At 47.5% G+C, this 24,894-nt stretch overlaps 1 protein-coding gene across 2 annotated transcripts in view; it reads left to right on the forward strand.

Moving 5' to 3' along the window:
• Positions 1 to 24,894, forward strand: part of LOC137571169 (uncharacterized) — a 112,752-nt gene that overhangs the window by 8,705 nt on the left and 79,153 nt on the right. For both annotated transcript variants that reach the window (XM_068279968.1, XM_068279969.1), the window contains exon 3: positions 23,056 to 23,163. In XM_068279968.1, the coding sequence (XP_068136069.1) occupies positions 23,056 to 23,163 (108 nt within the window). The remainder of the gene's footprint in view (positions 1 to 23,055; positions 23,164 to 24,894) is intronic.

Raw genomic sequence — 24,894 nt, forward strand, 5'->3', positions numbered from 1 at the left:
ATAGAAGCAAGGTATTTGTTTTGGCAGAATCCAAAGCCATACAGTAATTTGGATGTTGTGCTCAACAGATTAATCCCAGTAAATTATGGAATATTTAAAGCCTTGTTTCTGCCTTCTAATTTTAAAGCAAATTATTTGCATAAATTAGCAATGTGTAATGTTTTGTGCATAGTGTTGCCTGGCTGGCTAGTTCCTGCATTGGACCTTTAGCTCCTTGCAGGCGATAGATTCAGATTTGCTCCCACACTCCACAGCACAGAAGAGATCACCTGACTCCACCCCCTTCTCCCTCTGCTATGAGATCTGTGGGGACAGCTACTAAGATCTTCTGGAACTACTCAGAGAATTATGGTGGGCTTTTCTTATTCCAGACTAGCAGATTTGTTCTCATTGGGCATTGCACAGGTTGCAAAGGTAGAGATTAGAAAAGGCATGGGTATGGGCAAGTGTGAGAATAGCACTAGTAGGAATAAGTATAGATATTGTATAGAGCAGTAACTGTATACAGAGCGAGAGGTAGTGGTAATGATTAAAGTACAAACTATCATTAACCCTCTGCACTCAAACACTCACAACAAGCTGGAACTCTAGTAATGCTAAAGCAAATTGAATGCAAGTTGTATTTGGTTGCACTAAATTGAGGATATTCACTTCCAAAATGGTTTGCATGAAAAAAAAACAAAGAAAACCTTCTGTACTAAACCTTTCACCAGCGCTGAGGTTCCTCCAAGTCAAAAGGGTCCCTACTCTACCCACACCAGTCAGCAAGCTAGCACACATTTCATGCTCTCACACCTGAAAATCACACTGAGGCCTGTCTGGTTCTACCACTCTAGGAAACACATGCATGTACATGAATCAGTCTAAGACATCCAGGGAGCAACAAACTGCACTACTCACACCATTATATAAATGGGCAGCACTGACACAGGAGAGCTACAGCCTGCAGCCAGACCACAATGGCTGCTGAAATATACACACAAGCAAGGGAAGCTGTGCTCATCCTATGGAGGGCCCAGAATTTAAAGGGGAATAGAGTTGCTGAGGGAAGAGGTGAATTTACATACAGACAATGATTAACCCTCTGCACTCAGACACTTTCAGTAAGCTGGAACTTCAGTCATTATAAAAACAGCTTGAATGTGTAACGATTGGTGTCAGCACACAGAGAGAATCTGATTATTGGTGATCTGCAGTATCACCAAGAATACAGATGTATACCTGATTATTGATGATCTGCAGAATCACCAATAATACAAGTATCACTAACCTCTGGACACCTAAAAAGTGTGAGTGTTTGGTGCAACAGTAAAGACTTTAAGTGGGACCACCCGAGGAGCAGGTGGTCTAGGCAGGATGAGAAATACCTCCCTCTGGGAAGTGCAAAGACCTTCCAACAGCCTGAGACTTCCAAAGGGGTGGAGCCCCAGGCTGACTAGCAGGAAGGCCCTGTGGCTAAGTGACACCTATAAGGTGGGCGTCACTAGCAGGACTGGAGACTAATCTCTCAATGGAGAGGGATAGCTTGCAAGGTCGGGCAGGCCAGGTCGGCAACACACGGGCATATAAGGTACAGAGACAGAAGGCTGATTCGGTAACCAGGGGCAGGCAGGGTTGGCAACAGGTAATCAGATATGGGTAGTTCCTGAATCAGAAAGCAGAAGGATAGTCAGGAATGCAATAGGTCATAACAGATATCAAACAATGCCTAGTCTTGGGTGTGAGGTCCATGGTCTCAACACCCTGGAACTAGTCTGGAGTATAATATGATGGTAACACAGTATCCCTAGTCTTGGGTGTGAGGTCCGTGGTCTCAACACCCTGGAACTAGTCTGAGGTATAACATGATGGTAGCTCAGTATCCCTAGTCTTGGGTGTGAGGTCCGTGGTCTCAACACCCTGGAACTAGTCTGAAGTATAACACAATGGTAACACAGTATCCCTAATCTTGGGTGTGAGGTCCGTGGTCTCAACACCCTGGAACTAGTCTGAAGTATAACACAACAGTAATACAGTTTCCCTAGTCTTGGGTGTGAGGTCCATGGTCTCAACACCCTGGAACTAGTCTGAAGTATAACACAATAGTAATACAGTTTCCCTTGTCTTGAGTGTGAGGTCTGTGGTCTCAACACCCTGGAACTAGTCTGAAGTATAACACGATAGTAACACAGAAGTAATCTGGCTCAGTGTGAATTCCCAGGTCCTCCTGGTTCTAACACACTGTGGGATCTGACTATATATAGAGTGGCGCTCCCCGGCGCCACCCACCGCTGATCAGCCAATAGCCACTTGCTCTGTGATCAGCTGACCAACCTGGTCAGCTGATCCCTCCTCGTTTGCCATAAAGGTTCTGCCTCTCAGCGCGCGCGCGTATTCCTCAATCTGTGTGCACTAACAGGCCCAGCCACATCAGACGCACGCTGCTGCGTGCAAACCGCCGAGCTGGACGCGGAACCAGCCTCCTCGCTGCCAGTCCGCGCGGCGGCTTTTCCGCAATCTATTACAGTACCCCCCCCCCCCGAGGAGTGGACTCCGGACACTTCCCACCAGGCTTTCCAGGATGCGAGTCAGGGAATTCCTTCTTTAATTCTTCCACGTGCATGCGACAATCTGGCCCCTAAGTTCTCTCCTCCATGCCATATCCCTTCCAGTGAACCAGATACTGTACGGAGTTCTGCACAAGCCGGGAGTCCAGAATCTTTTCTATCTCATACTCAGGTTGGTCATCAATCAACACAGGGGGGGGGGGGGGGGGGGCGGAATCCACGTGTACTGCCGGCTTAAGCAAAGACACATGGAATGATCTTACACCTCGCATGCTGGTAGGGAGATCAATAGCATAAGTGACTTTATTAATTTTTCTGGTCACTGGAAAAGGCCCTTTAACTCTAGGGCCCAGTTTGGGTGACAGTTGTTTCAGAGCCAAATGTCGTGTGGACACCCAGACCAATTCCCCTGGAGAGAATTCCCATTCTATGGAACGTCTCTTGTCAGCCTGTTTCTTCTGGTTCTGAAAAGCCTACCCCAAATTTCTTTTAACCATTCCCCAAATTTGCTTTAAGGCCCTCTGCCAATCCTCCAGGGCTGGAAACGGAGTAGAAGCCAATGGCAATGGGGCCAACTTGGGTGACCTTCCCGAGACCACCTGAAATGGGGAAAATCCTGAAGAGGAACTTTTCAGACTGTTGTGTGCAAATTCTGCAAATGGCAAAAACTTTACCCAGTCAGTTTGCGCATCTGCAACATAACATCTAAGAAACTGTTCCAGGGACTGGTTGACTCTTTCGGTCTGGCCATTGGTCTGTGGGTGGTAGCCTGATGAAAAGGAAAGATCCATGTCTAATTGATGGCAGGATGCCCTCCAAAACTTTGATACGAATTGGACTCCCCTATCTGACACTACATTTTCCGGAATGCCATGCAGCCGGAAAATGTGCTGGATGAAGAGATCAGCCAATTCCTGGGCCGAGGGGAGTCCTTTCAGGGGGATGAAATGAGCCATCTTACTGAATCTATCAACCACCACCCAAATGACCGTCATGCCCTCAGATCTGGGGAGCTCTCCCACAAAATCCATGGACAAATGGGTCCAAGGTTCGCTCGGAACTGGTAATGGCTGCAATGTTCCAACAGGTGCCTGACGGGAGGGTTTGCTCCTAGCACATACTGCACACTCTATTACAAACTCCTTACAGTCTGTTGCCAATGACGGCCACCATGCACATCTAGCAAGCAGGTCCTGAGTTCTGGTGGCCCCAGGATGCCCAGCATTCTTGTGGGAAGGAAACAGCTGCAAAAGTTGTAGGCAAAAAGGCAATGGCACAAACAGGACCCCCTCAGGCTTCCCCTCTGGAACATCCTGTTGGAATGGACTCAGAGTGACAGTCCAGTCTTTCCAGGTCTCAGTGGCTGCCAAGACCACCTTCTGAGGTAGAATGGTCTCAGGGGCTGAGAGCTGTGCTGTCTCGGGCTCAAAACACCTGGATAGAGCATCGGCCTTGATGTTCTTACTACCAGGGGTATACATAATTACAAATCTGAATCTCGAAAAGAACAACGACCACCGGGCCTGTCGGGGGCTTAGTCTCTATGTACTCTAAATTTTTGTGGTCCGTGTAAACTGTAATGGTGTGTTCTGCCCCCTCTAGCTAATGTCGCCATTCCTCAAAGGTCAATTTGATGGCTAGAAGTTCTCGGTTGCCGATATCGTAGTTTTTCTCTGCGGGTGAAAACCTACGGGAAAAATAGGCACATGGGTAGAGTTTTCCCTGCAAACCAGAATGCTGAGACAATACAGCCCCCACCCCTACCTCTGAGGCATCAACCTCCACGATAAAGGGAAAGGTGACATCTACATGTCTCAATATGGGTGCAGAACAGAACAGTTTCTTTAGAGTGGAAAAAGCAGCATGGGCCTCTGCGGACCAGTGGTGAGTATCTGCCCCTTTCTTGGTGAGACTGGTTAGAGGCGAGATCACCGTAGAGTACCCCTTTATGAACCTCCTGTAGTAGTTGGCAAACCCCAGAAACCTTTGGAGTGCCTTCAGTCCCACAGGCTGAGGCCACTCCAAGACAGCAGAAACCTTTCCAGGGTCCATAGAGAGGCCAGAGGTCGAGATAATGTACCCCAAAAAGGCGACAGAGGTCACTTCGAAAATGCATTTTTTCCAGTTTAGCATACAGCAGATTCTGTCTCAATTTCCGTAACACAAACTTAACATGTTTCCTATGCTCTGAGAGGTTGGATGAAAAAATCAGTATATCGCCTGGATACACTAAGACGAACCTGCCCAACACCTCCCTGAGCACCTCGTTAATCAGCTCCTGGAAGACGGCCGGGGCATTACACAACCCAAAGGGCATCACCAGGTACTCGTAATGCCCGTCAGGTGTGTTAAAGGCCGTCTTCCATTCATCACCGTCCCTGATATGCACAAGGTTGTATGCACCCCTCAAATCCAGTTTCGAGAACATTTTTGCATTGGTGACCTGAGTAAATAAATCGTCAATTAAAGGGGGGGCGTGTCCGGAGCTCGTACATGTCGGACGCCTAACTCCTTTGCTCCGTACTCAGACCGATCAAAGCGACCCATACCGCCAGCGGATACGCGACAAAAGATCCCCCAGTGATGGAGGAATCCCCGATGGACCTAGAGGCCTCAAAGAAACGAAAGATGGGGCAGCAGAAACCGAGGAAAATCCCTGAAATCTTTGCAGGAATCCAGGCCCGCGGAAACAACAAAGATGGCGCCGAAGCCCCGATCCTCGCGGCAGCGAAAATAAGCAGCGCCTCTCCAATCACCGCTAGCAGCAGCGACCTAGATCAGAGGGATGACTCACCTCCCGACACAGCTTCTCCCTCATCTTCCACAAATCTAGCCTAGTTCAACACCTCAGACAATACCAACAAGCAATAACCAAGAAAAAATCAGACTTTATCTCACACAAAATATCTACAGCCAACAACAGAGCTGCTCAACTCTTCCACACAGTGGAATCACTCTGCAATCCTTCCTGCCTAAAAGCCCCAACCACATACTCCAGGGAAAGGTGTGAAGAATTCTCTGCCTTCTTCTCAAACAAGGTGTCTACCATCCGTGCCAGCATTACACCAACAACATCAATTGACCACTGGACGTTGCATATGCCTACACCATGGCAAGTCTTTGACACTCTGAGTGTAGAAGATTTTGGAATTCTCATTCAAAGTCTCCGCCCCACTACCTGCGACCTGGATCCTGGCCCAACTGGATCCTTAATGCAGTGCCCAGCGCTGTTCAGGCCAGCACTTCACAAAATCACTCAGTGCTCCTTGCAAAGTGGACTTTTCCCAGAAGAACTAAAGAAAGCAATCATAAAACCCCTCCTGAAGAAACCATCACTAGATCCTGATTCTGTAACCAACTACAGACCTGTGGCGAACTTACCATTCCTATCAAAAGTTATCGAGAAAGCAGTCGCCAACCAGCTAGAAGCCAGGCTTACAGATAACAACATCTTTGATACTTTTCAGTCAGGATTCAGGAAAAGGCACAGCACTGAAACAGCATTAGTCCGAGTAATGAATGATCTACTTACTGCAAGGGACAAGGGTGATTGCTCAATTCTAATTCTTCTTGACTTGTCAGCAGCATTTGATACTGTGGACCATGAAATACTAATCCAGCGACTGAAGAATTACTGTGGCCTAAGGGGTACTGTTCTTAGCTGGTTTCAGACCTTCCTATCTGGCAGGACACAGCAAGTATGTCTGGGCACACACTACTCTAATCCAGTGCCACTTGCCTATGGAGTTCCACAGGGTTCTGTACTATCACCATTACTCTTTGCAGTCTACATGCTCCCACTGGGCAAAATAATCCAGAACTATGGTTTAGGATACCATTGTTATGCAGATGACACACAACTGTATCTGTCCTTCAAGCCTGGCACCCAAGACCCATCAGCATCCATAAATGCGTGTCTAGTGGATTTACAAAATTGGATGAACACCAGCTGGCTGAGGCTGAACTCTGACAAAATAGAGGTGTTGGTGGTAGGTGGTCCACACATGATGGATAAAGTTCAAAACGCTCACCACCTCAAACTAGCAATTGGGGGAGATACTGTACAGTATAAAGACTCTGTGCGAAACCTTGGGGTGATCCTGGATGGAAATCTAAAACTCAGACAGCAGGTATCAGCTGTCGTCAAGTCTTCCTTCTTCCATCTAAGAAATATAGCGAAAATAAAACACCTTATCCCAGCTGAAGACCTACCTGCCCTGGTTCACGCATTTGTATCCTCCCGCCTAGACTACTGCAACGCCCTGTTAATCGGATCTACAGATAAGGTTCTGCGCCCCTTACAGCTAGTACAGAATGCTGCAGCCAGACTCCTAGCCAATGCCCCCCGCAGCTCACACATCACCCCAGTACTGCAAACTCTTCACTGGTTGCCAGTAAAATGGAGAATCAATTTTAAGATCTGCCTGCTGACATTCAAGGCTCTACACCACATGGGACCCAAATACATAGCGGATCTATTGGAACTTTATGCCCCTCCACGCACCCTCCGCTCTGCCAACAAGATGAAGCTGGTTATTCCCAGGATACACTTAACATTTGGTGCTCGGGCCTTTTCCTATGCAGCCCCTACTCTATGGAACTCACTTCCACAATCAGTACGAGAGGCTCCTGCTCTGGACAGCTTTAAAAAAAGGCTAAAAACTCACCTCTTTTCCCTAGCCTTTGAGACTGCATAATGCAGGGTCACAGCCCTTTGAGTCCCCAGGGAGAAAAGCGCTATATAAATATTATTGTTATTGTTATTGTTATCTTGCAGTCCGGTGAAGTCCAGACAACGGCTGGAGGACTCCGACATTTAGGTGGGCAACCCTCCTTGCACAAACACCTACGCAGCTTCCCCTATTGAGCTCTTCCCTGCATCAGAACAGGCACTGACTCAAACTTATATGAAAGAGATGCTGCTCTCATTCAAAACATCCCTAACTCTAGATTTCACCTCTATTACTAATCAACTTCAGCAATCCCTATCTAACCTGGGGGACAGAGTTGCAGTCACTGAAGATGCCATAGCAACGCTAACCTCTGAGCACAACAAAACCATAGACTGCTTAGATGGGAATCAAACCGATATCGATTGGCTCAAATGGAAAGCCGCAGATCTCGAAGATAGAAACCGCCGCTGCAACCTCAAGTTTAGGGGCATAAATGAAGCGGTCACCCCTATACAGCTCAGGGAATATGTCACACAACTCACTAAAACCACCCTACCCCAACTCGCAGACATAGAAGCGGCAATCGAGAGAGTCCACAGGCTTCCCAAACCGCCTAACCTACCAGCTTCCACACCGCGAGATGTAATCTGCTGCTTTCAATTTTACACAACTAAAGAAAGCTTGCTCCATGCCATTCGCACCAGAGGAGAGCTCCCAGACCCGTACAAAAATATCACTCTCTACGCTGACCTCTCCCAAGCGACACTAACAAAGCGCAGAGGCCTACAACCTATCACAAAAATCCTCCGAGATAATTCTATACAGTATCGCTGGGGCTTTCCCACCAAGCTCTTGATACAACGAGACGGGAAGATACACCCCATCCTCTCCACAAACTAAGGCTTTAAACTCCTTAAAGAGTGGAATCTGCTGCCCACTGACACCACGGGGAGCCCCCCTCGCTCTAGGGAAATTTCGAAACTTCAACAACCCTGACAGAAAGTTACCAAAAAGATCGCCTGAGTACGAGCCACAACCTGCTATGACCATAACAAGCCGGTCATCCCTATGGAGATCTATGGATGGTCGTCTACGGTCCCCCACTGGAGACGTTTTATACAGCATACTAGATGACAATCGTTTACAGGATACACTGAAGGATTATAGGGGCCTGCCACCCCCCCCCCCTCCCCACCAACCCTCCATGCCAGGACCATTACCACTCTTAACCACAGCTTACTGTTTCATAGGGGCTCAACTCCAATCCCACCACTACCCACCTTGAACAATGGAACTGAAAATCACATCGATCAATGCCAAAGGCTTAAACAATCCGGTTAAGAGACATTCCCTTTGGAAAGAAGCTCTTCTTCATAATACAGACATATTGTTTGTCCAAGAGACACATCTTCTAGACAGGGATTCTCCTCGATGTAATCACCCCACCTACCCTTACAAATTATTCAGCAACTTCTCAAAGAAAAAGCGGGGAGTCCTTATTGCATTCCATAGCAACCTCTCAGTCACCACCACCAAAGTGGAATCAGACCCCGCAGGTAGATACATCTTCTTTACAGGGACGATCAATAATACGGAAATCTCCCTCCTCAACCTCTACGCACCTAACACAGGTCAACAGAAATTTATAGCTAAACTCATTAAGAAAGTTCGCTCAACAAAAAAAGGTTCTCTAATAATAGGCGGGGACTTTAACGCAATCTCAGATCAAGCCCTAGACTCCTCCAACTGAAGAACCAAAACTCCGAAAACCCTTTCCAAATATCTTCACAGTGAAGACTTGTTTGACCCTTGGAGAGCTCTCCACAGCTCAGAAAAAGATTACACCTTCTACTCCCACGTCCACAAGTCTTATTCGAGAATAGACTTTTTTCTCAAGGACCGATACACGCTCCAACTAATCAAAGAAGCTAAAATATATGCTATCTCATGGTCAGACCATGCCCCGACCTCTATATCACTAAACTTAGGCCCCAATCAAAAAAGACCCTCATCCTGGAGACTTAATGCATCCTTGCTGTTCTCACCAGCAAATTCCAAATGCATAGCAGATAACATTGAGGAATTGTATACCATTAATGCCACGGGCGAAGCTGGAGAGAGCATAGTCTGGCAAGCTCACAAGGCCTATATCAGAGGCCTCCTTATAAAAATAGGAGCAGCTGCCAAAAGGGCCAAAACGGCAAAAATATCCAATCTCTTATCAAAAATCAAAGCCACTGAGACAGAAAATATACTCAACCACTCCCCCAAATTAACCAATGATCTATTTTCACTTCGCCACCAGCTCAGAACCACCTTAGCAGAAGACTACGAATTCCACATATCCAAACTCAAATTTAACTATTATCACCAACATAACAGAGCTAGTCCACTATTAGCCAAACTAATTAAGAACAGACAGACTAAAACGAAAATACAGAAATGAGTGCACCCCTTTAATAGACGAACCTTATTTAACCCACAAGACATAGCAAACGCATTTAGCGACTTCTACAGCTCCCTCTACAATCTTAAAAACGATCCTAACACCTTCCAACCATCAAACTCAACTATCGAACAATTCTTGGCAAAAATAAAACTTCCCTCCATTTCAGACCAACAAAAGAATTCTTTGAACACACCGATTACTGTCTCAGAGGTATTAAACACCATAAACAAATTAAAATCCCAAAAAGCCCCAGGCCCAGACGGCTTTTCAAACGAATATTACAAAACATTTGCGACCCTTCTAGCCCCAAAATTGACCCTCATATTTAATGAATTTATCTCCAAAGGCTCCATTCCAGCTGAGTTCACTAGAGCAACCATCTTAGTGATTCCTAAGCCGGGAAAAGACACATCTGCTCCCTCCAACTACCGCCCAATCTCACATTTAAACTGCGATCTTAAGCTGTATTCAAAAATAATTGCCAACCGCTTGCTCAATATACTACCTGGAATACTGAAACTAGATCAAGTCGGCTTTACCAAGGGCAGACAAGCCGCCGATGGCACGCGGAAGGTTATCAGCATCCTTCACTCCTTGGGGCCCTGTCGAGGGCCTGCTGTCTTCCTCACTTTGGATACAGAGAAGGCCTTCGACAGGGTCCACTGGGGATTTCTAGAACAAACACTAATCAAATTTGGTATACAAGGCCCGATCCTCAAAGCCATCATGGCTCTTTACCAGACACCCTCAGCCCAAGTTAATGTTTCAGGCTTTCTCTCCCGTCAATTTAACATCACCAATGGAACTAGACAGGGATGCCCTTTATCCCCCCTCATTTTTGTAATGGTCATGGAATCCCTAGCAGAGCATATAAGATCGAACCCCAACATCCGTGGCATACCCCTAGCCACCTCAGAACAAAAAATAAGCTTATTTGCGGATGATGTCCTTCTTACCATGATTGACCCTGAAACGTCCTTGCCACAAATCTGTCACACACTAAAAATCTTTGCAGAAGCATCCCTATACAAGGTAAATGAAAGCAAGTCACTAATGATGGGCATCAACATCTCACCTGACAGGAAATCCAAAATCTCCAAGATATCTCCCTTCCCATGGGCCAAACATTCCATACCTTACCTGGGCATCCAGATCCCCCCCAAAACTTCAGACCTACTGTATATGCATGCAATTTTTCCCCACTACTAGAGAACATCAAAAAGGAGCTCAACCAACTAGCCTCGTTCGAATTCTCACTCTCAGGAAAGATAGCAGCATACAAAATGGTAGCCTTTCCAAAAATCTTAAACTACTTCAGAACCCTACCCATCCCTTTGCACTACAAATTCTTTAGTAATCTGCGCAAGTTAGTATTACACTATTTATGGAAGGGGAAAAAACACAGAATTGCCTATTCCACCTTAACAACCTCTCCAATCAAAGGAGGTTTCGGCCTACCCGATCCCCACCAATATTACTTAGCCTCCCTGCTAGACATGTCCAAGTATTGGCTACCTAATTCCCCGGTCAAACCCTGGGCTCTCTTAGAACAAGCCCAATCAACGCCCCCTCTTCATGACCTTCTATACCTCATATGGGCCTCACAAACCCCTCAGAAATCCACCCACCCGTCCATCCAGGCAACTATTACAGCATGGAAGAGCTTAATTAAAATCCCCACAGCATCCTCCATAACCACTAAAGCACATAATATTCCAGTATCATTACTAAAATCGCTTATCCCCCAGATCAATCTGAAGAATTGGATTGAGGCTGGCATCCACGTAGTGAACGACCTACTGCTTCAATCTGCTTTAGTCACCTTCGACTTTCTTAAATGGAAATATAAACTTAAAAATCAAGACTTCTACACTTACCTCCAAATCTCCCATCTCCACAAAACAAAACCCATAAAACGTATTAATCTCCCTACTGAAATATGGGAAACACTTTTTCCTCCGACACTCACTAAGAGCTCAACAGGTAACATATCATTCTGGTACAAATATATCAATAGCAATTCCACAGACCCTATGGCTAATTCTGCAACCTCATGGGAAAAATCCCTCAAAACCCCTTTAAACACTAGCGTACTACAAAAAGCGTTACTAGAGCAAAAAAAAACACACAAGATGTATAACCCATGTTGAAACAACAAAAAAAATAATCTACAACTGGTATCTCACTCCCAAAATAATGACCAGATTTGTCCCCTCCTCATCCTCACTATGCTGGAGATCTTGTCATCAAGAGGGCTCGCTCCTCCATATTCTATGGACCTGCCCCAAAATCCAACCATACTGGGCTCTAGTATTCCAAATTATCTCGTTCATCGTAAAGACTCAGGTAAATATAAACCCTTTCTAAGCGGCTTAGACAATTTCCAGACGCAATATAGGGCCAGGATCACCCATGTAATCTGTGCAGCTCGTCAACTCCTTCTAACCGCCTGGAAGAGTGACCAAATCCCATCCCCCACTTAATTAAAAAATCTAGTGGATTTTAACCTCCATATGGAATCCCTATTCCTTAGACGCCACTTCCCTGGAAGAACCTCAGCCCACTTAACAATAGACTGGGGAAATTGTCTCACCCCAACTGACGACACATAGAAACCATAAACAGCCCCTTGAGCCACACAAACTATACTAAGCTAAAGTAAGTTAACATCCTCACAAACAGAATCTAAAGTCACCAATCAACTCTTGCCCCCCCCCTCCTGCCCCCCTCCCCCCACTCCTCTTTCCCTCCTCTGGCCTGGCAGGCCCTTCTGGAAACAGCACGCCCATGTCTATGTAAGAGACATGGTTCTGGTGCTGAAGCAGAGTCTGCAAAAGGACTACTTAGTAATACAACTATTACCCCTCAACTCAACTACTTCCTGTTCCAACCTACACCACAGGTAAAGCTACCTTATCATTTAGATGCTGCATCCTCCACCACTCAAAACCTCGAGATGTTCTAACTGTTCGAAAAATGACATAATCAGACACATTGGTTCTGCAAACTTAGTGTAAATCTATAGCCTGAATTTCAAAGTAATAGAACATTAATAGATGTACTAGATATATCCTGCTTTTAGTAATGCTTTTAGTAATGGTTTTGATATCACCTTTGTCTATGGAAAGCATAGAAATTGTCATTTATAATCACCTTTGTTATACTTGTAATGACAAATTGTTTCAATAAAAAACATTGAAAGTAAATCGTCAATTAAAGGCAAAGGATAGCGATTTTTTACTGTAATCTTATTTAAGCCCCGATAATCAATGCAGGGACGGAGGCCTCCATCCTTCTTTTTCGTGAAAAAGAATCCTGCCCCTGCTGGTGACCGAGAGGGACGAATAAAACCTTTAGCCAAATTTTCTCTGATGTATTCTTGCATAGCCAATTTCTCTGGCCCTGACAAATTATATAGATGACCTCTAGGGGGCATACAACCAGACCTGAGATCGATGGGACAATCAAAGGGATGGTGGGGAGGAAGTTTATCCGCTGATTTGGGACAAAACACGTCAGCAAATTCTAATTACTGGCTTGGCAAACCTTCCACCTGAATCTTGGTGTTACCCAAGGTTACCTTCGCTAAACAATGATGATGGCAATGAGTAGACAAGCTCGTTAGCTGACCTGAAGCCCAATTGAGCTGAGGGGAGTGAAGTTGTAACCATGGCATGCCAAGAATGATCGTGGAAGTTGTCATCCGCAAAACCAGAAATTGTAGACTCTCACTATGTAACACCCCCACCGTGACCCTTAACTCTGGGGTCTGAGATAGAGGGTGTTTACTCTGCAGAGGAGAGTCGTCCACTGCAGTGACCAGAATCCGCTGACTCAAAGGGAAAAGAGGAATCCCCAATTTCTTCGCAAATTCGTAATCCATAAAGTTGGCTGTTGAGCCAGAGTCTAGGAAGGCTTCAGTAGCAACTGTCTGATCCTCCCATGATATAGAACAAGGGAGGAGCAAATGTTTATCGTTTAGCGGTAAAGACTGCGCACCTAGGGTATTACCTCCGACTACACCTAGGTGGCAGCTTTTCCTGACTTTTTGGGACAATTCTACACTCTGTGACCATCCTCTGTACAGTATAAACATAGCTGTTCTGTTTTTCTGCGATTCTGCTCCACCCGGGACAATTTTGACCGACCGATCTGCATTGGCTCCGGCGGAGATGAAGCAGGTGGAGGAGAGGCGTAGGAAACATATCTCACATTGTTCCTACTCCGGGTCTGTCTCTGGTAGCGTAGACGATGATCAACCCTGACTGCTAATGAAATGGCCTCATCAATAGACTTCGGCTCAGGATGTCCCAGCATTAGATCAGAGACCGCGTCTGACAACCCTGACAAAAAACAGTCCAGAAGTGCAAATGACCCCCATCTAGCTGATACTGCCCATTTCCTGAACTCAGCTGCATAAATTTCAACCGGATCCTTGCCTTGCCGCAAAGTCTTGAGCTTCCGCTCAGCGGTAGAGGCAATGTCCGGATCATCATAAATTATAGCCATTGCTTTAAAAAATTCCTCAACTGAGGTTAGCGCCTCATGCCCTGTCTGGAGACTATATGCCCAGGTCTGGGAATCCCCTGACAACAGAGTCTTAATAAAAGTAATTCTCTGTGCCACGGTTCCTGATGAATTAGGCCTCAACTCAAAGTATGACAACACTCGATTTCTAAAATTCTGAAAGTCAGATCTGTGACCAGAAAACCTTTCGGGCACAGGCATACGTAAGTCTGTACCTGGAGGGGATCGCACTGTATTCACAGCCGTCTGAAGGACTTGTACAGACCCAGACAAAGCGTTGATCTGGGTCTGATGAATGTCCAGCACTCGGATGTAATTTTCCACCGAGGTGGAGGATGCATCAAGATGGCTGTTAAGTGCGTCCATTTGGTTTTGGTCTGCCGTTCTGTAACGATCGGTGTCAGCACACAGAGAGAATCTGATTATTGGTGATCTGCAGTATCACCAAGAATACAGATATATACCTGATTATTGATGATCTGCAGAATCACCAATAATACAAGTATCACTAACCTCTGGACACCTAAAAAGTTTGAGTGTTTGGTGCAACAGTAAAGACTTTGAGTGAGACCACCCAAGGAGCAGGTGGTCTAGGCAGGATGAGAAATACCTCCCTCTGGGAAGTGCAAAGACCTTCCAACAGCCTGAGACTTCCAAAGGGGTGGAGCCCCAGGCTGACTAGCAGGAAGGCCCTGTGGCTAAGTGACACCTATAAGGTGGGCATCACTAGCAGGACTGGAGACTAATCTCTCAATGGAGAGGGATAGCTCGCAAGGTCAGGCAGGCCAGGTCAGCAACACACGGGCATATAAGGTACAGAGACAGAAGGCTGATTCGGTAACCAGGGGCAGGCAGGGTTGGCAACAGGTAGTCAGATATGCGTAGTTACCGAATCAGAAAGCAGAAGGATAGTCAGGAATGCAATAGGTCATAACAGATATCAAACAATGCCTAGTCTTGGGTGTGAGGTCCGTGGTCTCAACACCCTGGAACTAGTCTGAAGTATAACACAATGGTAACACAGTATCCCTAGTCTTGGGTGTGAGGTCCGTGGTCTCAACACCCTGGAACTAGTCTGAAGTATAACACAATAGTAATACAGTTTCCCTAGTCTTGGGTATGAGGTCCGTGGTCTCAACACTCTGGAACTAGTCTGAAGTATAACACAATAGTAATACAGTTTCCCTAGTCTTGGGTGTGAGGTCCGTGGTCTCAACACCCTGGAACTAGTCTGAAGTATAACACAATAGTAACACAGAAGTAATCTGGCTCAGTGTGAATTCCCAGGTCCTCCTGGTTCTAACACACTGTGGGATCTGACTATGGTCTGAGTACTTTCACGTAAGTGTTCGCAACGGCAGACAACTTGAGACTGACCAGCAATAACTATATATAGAGCGGCGCTCCCCGGCGCCACCCACCGCTGATCAGCCAATAGCCACTTGCTCTGTGATCAGCTGACCAACCTGGTCAGCTGATCCCTCCTTGTTTGCCATAAAGGTTCTGCCTCTCAGCGCGCGCGCGTATTTCTCAATATGTGTGCACTAACAGGCCCAGCCACATCAGATGCACGCTGCTGCGTGCAAACCGCCGAGCTGGACGCGGAACCAGCCGTCTCGCTGCCAGTCCGCGCGGCGGCATTTGGTTGCAATAAATGGAGGATATTCTGTAATAGACAGGGCTGTGCAGTCAGTACAGGAATCATCTGACTCAGATTTCTCAGTTTTGTGTAACCAAATACAAATTGCATCCAGGGAACTCCTCACCCGACATGTATCCAACTACTTTGGGTTAGCCAGCACTGTGAACAGTGTGAGGAGCGAGGAACCTCTGAGCTTCTGGGTGTATAGGCTTGACCTGCGGCCAGAGCTGTTGCAATTGGCTATGGAGCAGCTGTTTTGCCCCGCCTCAAGTGTCCTGTTAGAAAGGACTTTCACTGCAGCTGGAGGGATGTGACAGACACGCAAAGTTTCCTATCACACAGCAGTGCCCATTGTCTGACATTTATAAAAATGAGTCGTGGATACCAGACAGTTGGGGCACTGACATGTAATACGGTCCTCATTTATTTGGAGAGGAGGAGGAGAAGGAGTTCTGCAGAATTGGGACTCTGCATTGTTGGAAGGTGGAACTCTGTTGGAATCGGTAATCAGTATTTCCGACCATCCCTAAGCAGGACTCTCAGGAGCACTGGGGAGTCTTTGCTGAAGAATCGGTACTGACTCCAGGCAGGATTCCCACCCTGCTCTCCTATGGCAAGAGGGGTTCCTGTAACTAGTAGAGGTGGCCAGAACATCAGATTTTGGGTTCGCAAACCGCAAACTTTGCAAAAGTTCGAGTTTGCGCGAACAGGGCAAACCCCATGTGCGCTCCCCCTCCAGCTTAAGCTCAGCAGGACCCCCCCTCCCTCATCTGGGTCCCCCATGTGCACTCCCCCTTTAGCTTAAGCTCAGCAGGACCCCCCTTTCTCACCTGGGTCCCCCATGTGCACTCCCCCTCCAGCTTAAGCTCAGCAGCAGCGGCTGCTATTATTAAGAGGCAGCGCGTGGGGATGACTCACCTCTTCCGCGTTCCAGCGTGTGTTCCACTGTCGTCACTTCCTGCAATGCCGTCCACTGTATTGTAAGTGGATGGCATTGCAGGAAGTGACAACAGTGGAATGAACGCTGGAACGCGGAAGAGGTGAGTCATCCCGCCCACTGCCTCTTACTAATAGCAGCGGCTGCTGCTGAACTTAAGCTAGAGGGGGAGCGCAGATGGGGACCCAGGTGAGGGGGGTCCGACCCCCCTCCCTGCCGCTGTGCCCAATACCGCCTTCCTGCCCGATACCCCCTCCAGCTCGGCGGAAAGTCTAGGATTGCCCCTGGGGGCAAGGCGCTACTTAATAATAATAAAAATCGGAACATTTATATAGCGCTTTTCTCCTGTCTAACTCAAAGCGTTTAAAAGCTGCAGCCACTCGGACGGGCTCAGAAGGCCACCCTGCAGTGTTAGGGAGTATTGCCTTGAACTCCTTACTGAATAGGTACTGACCCTAGCCAGGATTCGAACCCAGGCCTCCCATATCAAAGGCAGTGCCTTTAACCAGTCCTCAGTGGCCTTATCAGCTCCCTCCACAGTGGCCTCCTCTTCCTCCCGTGCTGGCAAACGCCACCAGACCCTGCTCAGCGAGTCGTTCCCCGGTGTGACCAAGGTGAGCACTATCATCAGTCATGTGTCATGCCAACAGTAAAGCATCCTGAGACCATTCATGTGTAGGGTTGCTTCTTATCCAAGGGAGTGGGCTCACTCACAATTTTGCCAAAAAAACACAGCCATTAATAAAGAATGATGCAAGAGTGAACAGAGGCGCCAGCAGGATAAAAGGTTCTAAAAGGCTTAAAATACCTCAGAAGGTGGTGGTGGACTCGCCTCCCCGAAGCAGACAAGATACCGTCAGTTTTATGACAATAGGTTTATTAATATACTCCAAAACAAACAGTGCAACGCGTTTCATGTGTATGTTCCCGCTTCCTCAGGCAATAAACAGATAGGAGTACACAGTATAGTCTCACGTATCAATGAATAATGGCGCACAGCGCCTATGCATACAAATGGCGCCGCATTAAAAAGATACGCTTATCGCTATTTATCGTTAGTACTGCATAATAATGGCGCACAGGGAAAAAAGAAGAAAAACGGCACACACTAACGTTATTTATCAATAGTGCCGTTCATTTGCCAAACAGCAGACGTTATTGCCCACAGTAACGTTATTTATCAATAGCGTCCTACATAAGCCAAACTGCAGTCGTTATTTAAAGGGGCACTATGGCTAAATTCTTCTTATATTCTCATTTAATATAAAATATGTGCAATCATAGCAATGTGTAAGACTTGTATTGTGGCTGAATAAAACTCTGCTTCAATATTGCTTTACCCTAAATCAGTGCTGGAGTCTCGTCGCCAGAGAAAGCTAAGCGACGCTGAACCAGCACATTCCATTCTGCAGGAGGAGGCTGCCTTATCAGTCGTTTCATCTGAAGTTGTAATCTCCCCCTTTGATGTATCGGGAGAGGTTTCACCCAACGTCTAACTGCACATTAGTGCTGTTACAGCTCCTCTGATCTGCCGTACGTCTCAGGACAATGACGTACGGCTCTGATGAAAAAAATGCTCCCCGCTGAGGCCCCCCTTCAGAGAAGCTGGCACAGGCAGGGTCACCACTTGTTGTCAGTTGCCATGGAGACCAGCTTCTCTTATGCACAGGATTCCAGCGTCTTGATTCAGCACACGCAAGTGCTGTGTAGCCAGTGTCCTGCTTGTGTCTCTGAAGGGGGGCCTCAGCGGGGAGCATTTTTTTCATCAGAGCCGTACGTCATTGTCCTGAGACGTACGGCAGATCAGAGGAGCTGTAACAGCACTAATGTGCAGTTAGACGTTGGGTGAAACCTCTCCCGATACATCAAAGGGGGAGATTACAACTTCAGATGAAACGACTGATAAGGCAGCCTCCTCCTGCAGAATGGAATGTGCTGGTTCAGCGTCGCTTAGCTTTCTCTGGCGACGGGACTCCAGCACTGATTTAGGGTAAAGCAATATTGAAGCAGAGTTTTATTCAGCCACAATACAAGTCTTACACATTGCTACAATTGCACATATTTTATATTAAATGATAATATAAGAAGAATTTAGCCATAGTGCCCCTTTAACTGCAAAACGGTGAATGGATTTAATGTAACACTGTCAAGGTTAGGGTTAGGCACCACCAGGGGAGATTTAGGGTTAGGCACCACCAGAGGGGTGGTTAGGATTAGGCACCACCAGGGGTGTCTTAGGGTTAGGCACCACCAGGGTGGTCTTAGGGATAGGCACCACCAGGGGGGTCTTAGGGATAGGCACCACCAGGGGGGTCTTAGGGCTAGGCACCACCAGGGGGTCTTAGAGTTAGGCACCACCAGGGGGGTCTTAGGGTTAGGCACCACCAGGGTGTGGTTAGGGTTAGGCACCACCAGGGGGGTCTTAGGGTTAGGCACCACCAGGGGGGTGGTTAGGGTTAGGCACCACCAGGGGGGTGGTTAGGGTTAGGCACCACCAGGGGGGTGGTTAGGGTTAGGCACCACCAGGGGGGTGGTTAGGGTTAGGCACCACCAGAGGGGTGGTTAGGATTAGGCACCACCAGGGGTGTCTTAGGGTTAGGCACCACCAGAGGGGTCTTAGGGTTAGGCACCACCAGGGGGGGTCTTAGCATTAGGCACCACCAGGGGGGTCTTAGGGTCAGGCTCCACCAGGGGGGTGGTTAGGGTTAGGCACCACCAGGGGGGTTTAGGGGTTAGGGATAGGTACAGAGAGGGTTCTGTGTGTTAACGCTAAATAACAATAAGGCTTTAACGTTAAATAACAATAAGGCTTTAACGTTAAATAGCGATAAGCGGCAAACGGATTAGCGGCAACACCATGTGCCATTATTCGCAGGCGCCATTTTCAGATGAATCCTTGTCTCAAGGTCATAAATAGTGCCTCTGTGTTATTGTCATAAAACTGATGGTATCTTGTCTGCTTCGGGGAGGCGAGTCCACCACCACCTCCTGAGAGATTTTAATGATTTTAAGCCTTTTAGAACCTTTTATCCTGCTGGTGCCTCTGTTCACTCTTACATTATCAATATCCACCCCTGGTGGGGGGGTTGATCCCCATTTTTCCTAATCTACAGAGAGCGACTTTTAATCCTGAGTGAGGACAGGTCTAATCTCCTCATCTGCCTATGCAGTGGTTACCTAGGCGGGGACCCACGTTTGTGAGTATATACATTATATACTTTTCATTTCCAACCCCTTGTTTTGCATACTACACTATATTGGGCTCTCTGTATTTCTTTTGTCTTTATGAATAAAGAATTGTACCAAAACACTCTCCAACAGCAACTTCTTCCAACAATCCAACAACAGTTTGGTGAAGAACAATGCATTTTCCAGCACGATGGAGCACCAGGTCATAAGGCAAAAGTGATAATGAAGTGGCTCGAGGACCAAAACGTTGAACTTTTGGGTCAGTGGCCTGGAAACTCCCCAGATCTTAATGCTATTGAGAACTGGTAGTCATTCCTCAAGAGGCGGGTGGACAAACAAAAACCAACTAATTCTGAGAAACTCAAAAAAGTGATTATGAAAAAATGTGTTGCTATCAGTCAGGATTTGGTGAAGAAGTTGATTGAAAGCATGCCCAGTCAAATGGGGGACCCAGGTGAGGGAGGGGGGGTCAGACCCCCCTCCCCGCCACTGTGCCCACTGCCCAATACCCCCTTCCTGCCCGCTACCCCCTTATGCGGTGTATGCTACAATGCGGGTCGGCTAGTATGGAATATTTTCCATGTGTCCACCTTGGATGCAAGCTATGCAGTGTGTAACTCCTGCAAAAAAAACTTGAGCCGTGACACAACACGGCCAAGATGGGTACCTCATCCCTCAAGAGCCACCTGAAGAGCTGTCACCAGAAGTATTTTGCAGAGTTTAAGAGGCTGAAAGACCAGGAAGGGGGGGGGGGGGGGAAGGGGTCAGAGCAGGAGCAGTAGAATCATCCCTCATGGATGTCAAGCCGCCGCAGCAGCACCAAAATGCACTTCTCCCTCCAGTGCACTCTCAGAATCTCATGCCACAGACATTGAAGCTGGTGAGGCCATCCAATCCTCATTGACCTCCTCTGCTCCCTTCAGTGCTCCCTCCTCAGCTTCCCCTGCAGGACATCAGAACATGGCTGGTGCTGATGGGTTTTAATAGGGAGGGGGGGCTTCATGGGGGAGTGAAGCCTGATTGGCTGCCATTTTTCTGCTGACTGTGATGTAGGGAGTCAAAGTGTAGCCCGATGATGAGGTATTGGGGCAGGTCGACCACGCTATGTGTTCGCTTCCCACCACAGACACGAACAGCTGAAATTCACCTGGAACTGTCCACCAGCGAACCGCTTGGGCCATCTCTAGTAACTAGTACACTATCCAGCCATAGCTCCTCTGCTGCACTAATAGAATATGGTGTTAGTCGGGGGGAGGGAGGGGAGTGGGTGTGGAGTAACACTCTAGAGGTGTGGCCTATGGGTGGGGAATATGGGAGTCAGTGACATCAAGTGCAGTCATACTCAATGTCTACAGTGTGAAATTAGTTTTATTATATGTACATGGGCGTAGGGCCCGCAGTCGCAGGGGTCGCCGTGGCGACCGGGCCCGCCTCCTAAAGAGGCAAGGGAGGGGCCCGGGGGCCTGGACCCCCCAGGTGTTGAAATCTGGCTCCCGGAGGCAGAGCAGGATCCTGCAGTGGAGCAGCCAGTTTCTCCCGGAGGCAGAGCAGGGCTACGGCAAGATGGCTGCCGAAGCCCTGCACTAGAGGCTATTTGTGTCTCCAGTACATGGCTTTGGGCGCCATCTTGCCATAGCCCTGCACTCTGCCTGTCAGCGAGGGAGAAACTGGCTGCTCCGCTGCAGGATCGCCGCTAGAGGAGCTGCACGAGGGAGGCTGGTTGCACGTCGGGGAGCTGACGTCAGAGGCTGGCCAGGTGAGTGATTTTTTTTTTATTTGTACAGGTTTATTTTCTGGTGACTGCTCCCCACATAACAATTATTTTCTGGTGACTGCCTCCAAAAACGATTATTTTCTGGTGACTGCCCCCACATAACGGTTATTTTCTGGTAACTGCCCCCACATAACGATTATTTTCTGGTGACTGCCCCCACATAACGATTATTTTCTGGTGACTGCCCCCACATAACGATTATTTTCTGGTGACTGCCCCCACATAACGATTATTTTCTGGTGACTGCCCCCACATAACGATTATTTTCTGGTGACTGTCCCCACATAACGATTATTTTCTGGTGACTGTCCCCACATAACGATTATTTTCTGGTGACCGTCCCCACATAACGATTATTTTATGGTGACTGCCCCCACATAACGATTATTTTCTGGTGATTGTCTGCCCCCACATAACGATTATTTTCTGGTGACTGTCCCCACATAACGATTATTTTCTGGTGAATGCCCCCACATAACGATTATTTTCTGGTGACTGCCCCCACATAATGATTATTTTCTGGTGACTGCCCCCACATAATGATTATTTTCTGGTGACTGTCCCCATATAATGTTTATTTTCTGGTGAATGCCCCCACATTGCGTTTATTTTCTGGTGAATGCCCCCACATTGCGTTTATTTTCTGGTGAAAGCTCCCACATTGCGTTTATTTTCTGGTGAATGCTCCCACATTGCGTTTATTTTCTGGTGAATTCTGCGCACATAACGATTTTCTGGTAAATGCTGCGCACATAATTATTATCTGGTGAATGCTGCGCACATAACAATTATTATCTGGTGAATGCTGCGCACATAACGATTTTCTGGTAAATGCTGCGCACATAACGATTATTATCTGGTGAATGCTGCGCACCTAACGATTATTTTCTGGTGAATGCTGCGCACATAACGATTTTATGATGAATGCTGCGCCCATAATAATTATTATCGGGTGAATGCTGCGCACATAACGATTATTTTCCTTCAGACTGGCATCTTGCTACTAATTGCCCTATTTCCTCTGGGTGCTGCGTACGTTTGCAAATTGAACGTGGCAGCCATGCTGCTGGAAAGCGGAATTGATATAGCCATGCCATGCACAGCTATAGGGATTTGGATATGTGTGTGCTTCGGGTGTTGCGAGGGGGGGGGGGGGGGGCTGTTGTCGCCAGGAGGGGGGGGGGCACATCCAGATTCCGCATCGGGCCCAGAGGTTTCTAGCTATGCCACTGTGTATGTACATGGATGGGGATAACAAAGGGATAGAGATTATGTATGAATGGTTACTTATGACCACTTCTGTCTTTACTAATTACAGAGACTGCGGCTGCCAAGAATACCCAAAATCATATTATACTGATCCTGGTGATCCTTCTGGTCTTTAAGGTCGTTATGGTTATTTTAATAAGCATCCAGTTAACTTACAGTGAGTATCACTAACAATCTGTGTTCTGTTAGTTATGGCTATGTAACAAGTTTACCTGATTGCTGACCGTGTCACGCCAATGGGCGTGGCCGCGGCGGCAGCCCCAGGACCAGCTAACGCCGATTAGCGTAAAGTCCTTGGGGCTCTCAGTGCAGGAGATCGCATGCACGCTGCGCGCATCTCCTGTTAGTGGGCGGAGCCTTGCTCCGCCTTTAGTCTCCGAGCTGCAACTGTTAGACGGCGGAATCGCCGTCTAATTACATTGTACAGTGCTTCGATCGGCAGCAGCGCTGTACTGGGGACAGCCATGTGACACAGCTGTCCCCATGGGACACTAGAGAGCAATCAGCTCTCATAGGCAGAAGCCTATGACAGCCGATCGTCGTTATTGGCTGGCTGTGGGGTGGGAGGGAGGGTGGGAACAGAGAGAGAGGAAAAAAAATAGGCAGATTTATTAAAAAAGACAATATTTATACAAAACAAACAAACACTGGGGGGGAAGGGCGATCAGACCCCACCAACAGTTAGCTCTGTTGGTGGGGAGAAAAGGGGGGAGGAATCACTGGTGTGCTGTGTTCTATGGTCCTGAAGCTTGGCCTTAAAGGGAACCTTAACTGGTGGGGGAAAAAAAATTCACTTACCTGGGGGCTTTCCCAAGCCTCCTGCAGCCGTCCTGTGCCCGTGCCGGTCCTTCGGTGCCCTCCGGTCTCCCTCCGCGGCTAAGTTTCATTTTCGGACGACTGCCAGCCGTCCTCGGGCAAAGCGTCCTCTTCTTCCGCATTCCCCGTCGTAAAGAGCCATAAAGCGCGTCTGCATGACGCGTCTTGCGTCATGCGGGCGCGCTTTACAGCTCTTTACGACAGGGAATGCGGAAGAAGAGGACGCTTTGCCCGAGGACGACTGGCAGTCATCCGAAAACTAAACTTAGCCGCGGAGGGAGACCGGTGGGCACTGAAGGACTGGCGCAGGCACAGGACGGCTGCAGGAGGCTTGGGAAAGCCCCCAGGTAAGTGAATTTTTTTCCCCACCAGTTAAGGTTCCCTTTAAAGCTGCAGTGGCCTTTTTTGACTAAAATAGCCTGGTCTTTAGGGGGGGTAAAGCCCATGGTCCTCAAGAGGTTAAAGGACAACTGAAATGAGAGGTATATGGAGATTGCCATATGTCTTTTCTTTTAAGCAATACCAGCTATCCTGCTGATCCTCTACCTCTAATACCTTTAGCCACAGCCCCTGAACAAGCATGCGGACCAGACGCACTGACTGAAGTGTGACTGGATTAGCTGCATGCTTGTTTCAGGTGTGTGATTCAGACACTACTGCAGCCAAAGAGATCAGCAGGGCTTTAAGGCAACTGGAAATAAATATGGCAGCCTCCATATCCCTCTCAGTTCTGGTGTGCTTTAAAGCCACAATTGCTTCCTTGATCTCTGCCAGACGCCTACCCTGAATAGGAGGGGCTGAAACTCTCTGGAAATAAAAGCAGAATAAATGACTAATAAGGGCCTTTTTCCACTAGCCTGCGATTTGCGATTTGCTTCTGATCGCAAATCGCAAGGTACATTAAACTAATGGAAACTGCAGCAGCAATTTCCATTAGTGCGATCCGATTGCGATGCGATTTTGGTCAAAGCGCAATCGTCGTCCTGCCGCGTTTTGTATGCGATTGAACTGGACTATAATGAGTATAGTAGCTCAATCGCATGGTGGAAATTGAAACGCGATTGCGATCGCG

The sequence above is a fragment of the Hyperolius riggenbachi genome, chromosome 4 (genome assembly GCF_040937935.1).
Source record: "Hyperolius riggenbachi isolate aHypRig1 chromosome 4, aHypRig1.pri, whole genome shotgun sequence".
Lineage (NCBI taxonomy): Eukaryota > Metazoa > Chordata > Amphibia > Anura > Hyperoliidae > Hyperolius > Hyperolius riggenbachi.